Raw genomic sequence first — 6,121 nt, 5'->3', positions numbered from 1 at the left:
TTGCCCTTGCCTATTGACCCCCCCAGTAGCCACACACAAGTAATAAATAAGTTTGTTTCTTGTTGTGTCGCAGAATTTCAGCTCAGAGGAGCGAGTTTCTCTGGACATTGATCTGTGGGACAAGTTCAGTGAACTCTCCACTAAATGTATCATCAAGACGGTGGAATTTGCCAAACAGCTGCCGGGATTCACCACTCTGACCATCGCCGACCAGATCACCCTCCTGAAATCCGCTTGCCTGGATATTCTTGTGAGTCTCCCCCCCCCCCTAATCATTGTGTTACCCCATGGGACTGGGACAATGTGGGGAGTATTTGCCCTGGGCTTGTGCCCCACTTACACACAACTTTACACACAACTTTACAGTGACCCTCAGTGTGACTCATTCACCTGGTTGAGTAATCAGCGGGGGCTTCTAACATTGCTGCAGTGGGACGTGTAGCAAATATGGGGGGCACACACTGTACAGTTACTTGTGTTGTGTCACACTGTACAGTTACTTGTGTTGTCACACTGTACAGTTACTTGTGTTGTGTCACACTGTACAGTTACTTGTGTTGTGTCACACTGTACAGTTACTTGTGTTGTGTCACACTGTACAGTTACTTGTGTTGTGTCACACTGTACAGTTACTTGTGTTGTGTCACACTGTACAGTTACTTGTGTTGTGTCACACTGTACAGTTACTTGTGTTGTGTCACACTGTACTGTTACTTGTGTTGTGTCACACTGTACTGTTACTTGTGTTGGTAAAAAGACAACTGTAGTTTATGTAAATAGGCAACTAAAAAGGAGAAACGTTAAATAAGCTGCGCAATGGAATACAATGGGATTGTATAGAGCTCTGCAATGTAACCTGTGCTTGATTGGCTGCCCCACAGCTACACAGTGTGGGGATCACTTTCATTTGTTGCTATTCCTTTAACACTTGAGCTGCTGCAGGACTACTGGAATGTAGTAACCGGTGTCATTGTCACATAGCAATGGGACAGCTGGGGGGGGGGGTCAGTCTCCAGACTAAAGGGAATGCTGTGGGCAGAATAGTGACATTTCAGTGTATCTTTATTGTGAGTTCTGTGTTGCACTTGGCTGAATACACTTTTTGTTCACATACACATCTGCCATTAGCTGCTTGTGTGTCTGTGTGTGTGAGTGTGTGTGTGTAAGTAATGTCTGTGTGTGTGTGCCCTTCCTTCTCTGTCCCACACTCAAGCCAAGTGTGTTTAATGCCAATAACACAACTTTCCTTTGTGTGTGATACAAGTGTTGCGGTTGTTGTGTGTCCCAGTCACTAACCCATGTGATATAAATGGCACCGCCCCTCACACTATTTTTGCCTCTTTCCAGATCCTGCGAATTTGCACACGTTACACCCCCGACCAGGACACCATGACGTTCTCTGACGGACTGACCCTAAACCGCACTCAGATGCACAACGCGGGCTTCGGACCCCTCACAGACCTGGTGTTCGCCTTCGCTAATCAGCTGCTGCCGCTAGAGATGGACGACGCTGAGACCGGTCTACTGAGTGCCATCTGCCTCATCTGTGGAGGTGACACCTGCGCCAACTGTCATTTCACTTCATCACATTCATCACCTGAGGTTTACACACACAGGCCACAAATAGCCGTTAGTTATCAGCAATTGCTCCTCTAACTGCCCCTCATCCTCCTTTACTACTCTGTGTGTGTGTCTTTGTAAGTGTGTGTGTGTGTGTGTGTGTCAGGTCTCTGACTGCAGTAGTGAGATTTCCTCTATAACAAGTGTAAACGGAGCAGAGAAGTGTCAGGAGATGCCGCCTGTATCAGTTAGTCACACCCTCCACATTCACGCCGACAGCAGTGTAAAACTCAAATAAAGTTGTTTACACAATTTACACAAATCAGTTAATGTGGGTCACACTGTGGTATCATTTCATGAATTAACCTCTCACAGTTCCCTCATCAGCTTCCCCGATTACTAGAGGGGGAAGGCTTCCATTGCAGTTGTCTGGCAGATAATTGTGTAACGGGTCTGTTGTGCATTGTCTGTTGTAGCCTGCAACTCCCTGTTACCACTACACTGTCAGCAATTACTATCTGCTTTTATTCACCCAGTTTCTCGGAGCATCTTTATTGTGTGTCTGTGTGTGGCCTGCTGTGAGCAACAAAGTAATGGATTCTGCTGACATCTGCTGGTGACAATGAGTAGTACAGCTGTGTGTGTGTGTATATAGCTTTGTGTGTATATAGTGTTGTTACAACAGACACACACAGTTTTTTGTCTTTTAATTCAAAGGTTTTTTATTGTTTTACCATTTTCATAAACGACATCACAGGACACACACAGTTTTCGTATGTTATTAACCCCTTTAGATTTGTCTGCTCAGAACATTCTTTATCTACATAAGGAGCTGCGATATTGCTTGTACAGGTATGGGACCTGTTATCCAGAATGCTCGGGACCTGGGGTTTTCTAGATTATGGATCTTTCTGTAGTTTAGATCTTCATACCTTAAGTCTACTAGAAAATCATGTAAACATTTAATAAATAGGCTGATTTTGCCTCCAATAAGGATTAATTCTATCTTAGTTGGGATCAAGTACAAGCGACTGTTTTATTATTACACAGAAAAGGGAAATCTGTTTTAAAATTTGGATTATGGGAGACGGCCTTTATGTAATTTGGAGCTTTCTGGATAATGGATCCCATACCGGTAGTAGTGCAACAAAGGTCAACCCCAAAAAAAGTTGTAATTCAAGGCAAACAAAACACAAACAGATTGACAGTCCTGTCTCGCTGCAGGAGACTGGCTTTTGCTTTCAATAGAATTACAATTAAATATATACGTTTTTAAGCACTGACAATTTATAATGAATTTATATTGGAAAGTTGCTTATAGTTCTGTTCTATATTTATTTGGCAAAAATTACATTATTATTATTTTGGGTTGACGTTTACTTTAAAGAGATGATGGTGTTTGTGGGGAATTTTCTGTTTTACCTTCACAGAGAAGGCTGTACACCCATGTTATGTCTTGCTATGACTATACGTTGTGTACTTGTCAGGCTGAGGGTTACCCCAGAACCAAAGCTTCTTACTCTGTACCCCAAAACCACTCCGCACCTGCTCACATTGTACAAGTAATGATGTTACCAAGCGCAGAGAGGTTTTGGGGTACAGAGTAAGAAGTTTGGTTCTTGGCCCGGCAAATACTCGACTTCCCACTAATAATCCGTGTAAATTCCTGGGAGTGTGTTGAGCTAAATATTAGGATTGCTACTAAACTCGCTCTCATGGGAAACTTGTACAAACAATATACACAATGTTATATAGCAGCTGCTGAGAGGGGTACAGAGTAAGCAACTTTAGTGCTGGGGTAACACTTAGCCTGTCAAATACACAACTGTGCATCCCGTCCCACTGATATTCACTGTCATTTTGTGGAGACCAATGTTAATTAATATATAAGGGCAAATCTATTCCAATGAATTCACATTATAATGAGTCTCTTACAGTTTATGTTTAAAGGGCCCAATTGAAATGAACTGTTTTTTCCAAGGATGTTGCTGTTGTTAACTGCACCAAACGTAGTCTGGAACTGTTGTATATGTGTATATGTGTATATATAATATATATATATATATATATATATATATATATATATATATATTTAATATTTCATATACTGCTTAACTGCTTCATTGCCAAAAACTGAAAAGAGAAGCACTTCATTTATTGTGAGACAAATACGTTTATTGTGAGACAAATCCAGACATAAGATTCAGTGATACAGATTGACATAAGATTCAGAACAGAAGTGGAGACAAGATGAGCCATTTATATGTGATGAGAGCCCTATCTACACACTCAATATTCTTCTATACAGTCTCTCTACTCACTAGTTACACCCTGTTATAGCCAAGTACCCTCCTCCTTCCTGTAACGAATATAAAGAGTCGTCCCATTCTGTGCAACACTCACGTCTTCTCTTTAGTCACTGACTTTGCCACAGCGGCTGCTTTGGCTACTTGTTACCTGCGCACATACACGGCTACAGAGATATTTGGGGGAGTGTAAAGCTGCAGGGAGGAGCTAAGGGGAGACGAGACAAGTTGGTGTCTGTAGCAAATCAGGAAGTGCAGAAGAAGCAAGACAACCAGCAACTGAAAATCTTCTCTCATTTCCTGTGATGTAATACACTGTCTGTGATGTAATACACTGTCTGTGATGCAATACATTGTGCAAGAAGTGACTTTTGCTTTCCAACATAATAATTATACAACATCATTGTTCTCAGGCTGCTCCTTCCATATCTGAGATCATACCGACGTCATTATGTACCGGTGAGATTTGCCTTAATGTGCTGTTTTGTTGCCCCATTAGACCGGCAGGACCTGGAGCAGCCAGATAAAGTGGACAAACTGCAGGAGCCACTTTTGGAAGCGTTGAAGATCTACGTCAGGAACAGGCGACCCAAAAAGCCACACATGTTCCCCAAAATGCTCATGAAGATCACAGACCTGAGGAGCATCAGTGCCAAGGGTGAGTTGCAGTTTCACTGGAGACGGGTCTGTGGCTTCTCTCATCCTCTATGGGAAAAGCACATGGGAATAAAAACTACAATAAACTGTGTCAGAGTCTTACTCATTGCACTCAATGGAGCTCATACATCTACCTGGACTCACTCTGGCACCTTCACTGTCACTGAATGGAGCCATTTGAGCCCTGGTACCAACTACTTACTATTCCTTTACTTCTCTCACTATCTCCCCACTCTTCTACCCTCTACTTCTCTCACTATCTCCCCACTCTTCTACCCTCTACTTCTCTCACTATCTCCCCACTCTTCTACCCTCTACTTCTCTCACTATCTCCCCACTCTTCCTTTACTCCTCTCACTAACTCCCCACTCTTCCTTTACTCCTCTCACTATCTCCCCACTCTTCCTTTACTCCTCTCACTATATCCCCACTCTTCTACTTACCTTTGCCTCACTATCTCCCCACTCTTCTACTTACCTTTGCCTCTCACTATCTCCCCACTTTTTCTTTACTCATCTCACTAACTCCCCACTCTTCCTTTACTCCTCTCACTATCTCCCCACTCTCTTTACTCCTCTCACTATATCCCCACTCTCTTTACTCCTCTCACTATCTCCCCACTCTCTTTACTCTCTCACTATCCCCCCACTCTTCCTTTACTCCTCTCACTATCTCCCCACTCTTTACTCCTCTCACTATCCCCCCACTCTTCCTTTACTCCTCTCACTATCTCCCCACTCCTCCATTACTTCTCTCACTATCTCCCCACTTTTCCTTTACTCCTCTCACTATCTCCCCACTTTTCCTTTACTCCTCTCACTATCTCCCCACTCTTCCTTTACTCCTCTCACTATCTCCCCACTTTTCCTTTACTCCTCTCACTATCTCCCCACTTTTCCTTTACTCCTCTCACTATCTGCCCACTCTCTTTACTCCTCTCACTATCTCCCCACTCTCTTTACTTCTCTCACTATCTCCTCACTCCTCCATTACTCCTCTCACTATCTCCCCACTTTTCCTTTACTCCTCTCACTATCTCCCCACTTTTCCTTTACTCCTCTCACTATCTGCCCACTCTCTTTACTCCGCTCACTATCTCCCCACTCTCTTTACTCCTCTCACTATCTCCCCACTCCTTTATTACTTCTCTCACTATCTCCCCACTCTCTTTACTTCTCTCACTATCCCCCCACTCTTCCTTTACTCCTCTCACTATCTGCCCACTCTTCTTTTACTCCTCTCACTATCTCCACACTCTTCCTTTACTCCTCTCACTATCTCCTCTCACTATCTCCCCACTCTGTTTACTCCTCTCACTATCTCCCCACTCTTCTACTTACCTTTGCCTCTCACTATCTCCACACTCTTCCTTTACTCCTCACTATCTCCTCACTCTGTTTACTCCTCTCACTATCTCCCCACTCTTTACTTCTCTCACTATCCCCCCACTCTTCCTTTACTCCTCTCATTATCTCCCCACTCTCTTTACTTCTCTCACTATCTGCCCACTCTCTTTACTCCGCTCACTATCTCCCCACTCTCTTTACTCCTCTCACTATCTCCCCACTCTTTACTCCTCTCACTATCCCCACTTTCCT

At 43.5% G+C, this 6,121-nt stretch overlaps 1 protein-coding gene across 1 annotated transcript in view; it reads left to right on the top strand.

Annotated features, from left to right (window-relative positions):
* The window catches only part of rara.L (retinoic acid receptor alpha L homeolog), a gene marked incomplete at its 3' end in the record, with an annotated part of 13,088 nt that extends 8,518 nt beyond the window's left edge, over positions 1-4,570 (top strand). The window contains 7 exon segments of the mRNA NM_001090254.1: positions 74-250; positions 1,348-1,552; positions 4,366-4,531; positions 4,534-4,535; positions 4,538-4,541; positions 4,543-4,546; positions 4,549-4,570. Of these exon segments, the coding sequence (NP_001083723.1) occupies positions 74-250; positions 1,348-1,552; positions 4,366-4,531; positions 4,534-4,535; positions 4,538-4,541; positions 4,543-4,546; positions 4,549-4,570 (580 nt within the window).
* Between the last annotated feature and the right edge of the window lie 1,551 nt (positions 4,571-6,121).

Source organism: Xenopus laevis, chromosome 9_10L (genome assembly GCF_017654675.1).
Source record: "Xenopus laevis strain J_2021 chromosome 9_10L, Xenopus_laevis_v10.1, whole genome shotgun sequence".
NCBI classification, from domain to species: Eukaryota; Metazoa; Chordata; class Amphibia; order Anura; family Pipidae; genus Xenopus; species Xenopus laevis.
The sequence above is the reverse complement of the archived record's forward strand: the minus strand, read 5'-3'. Positions and strand labels throughout refer to the sequence as shown.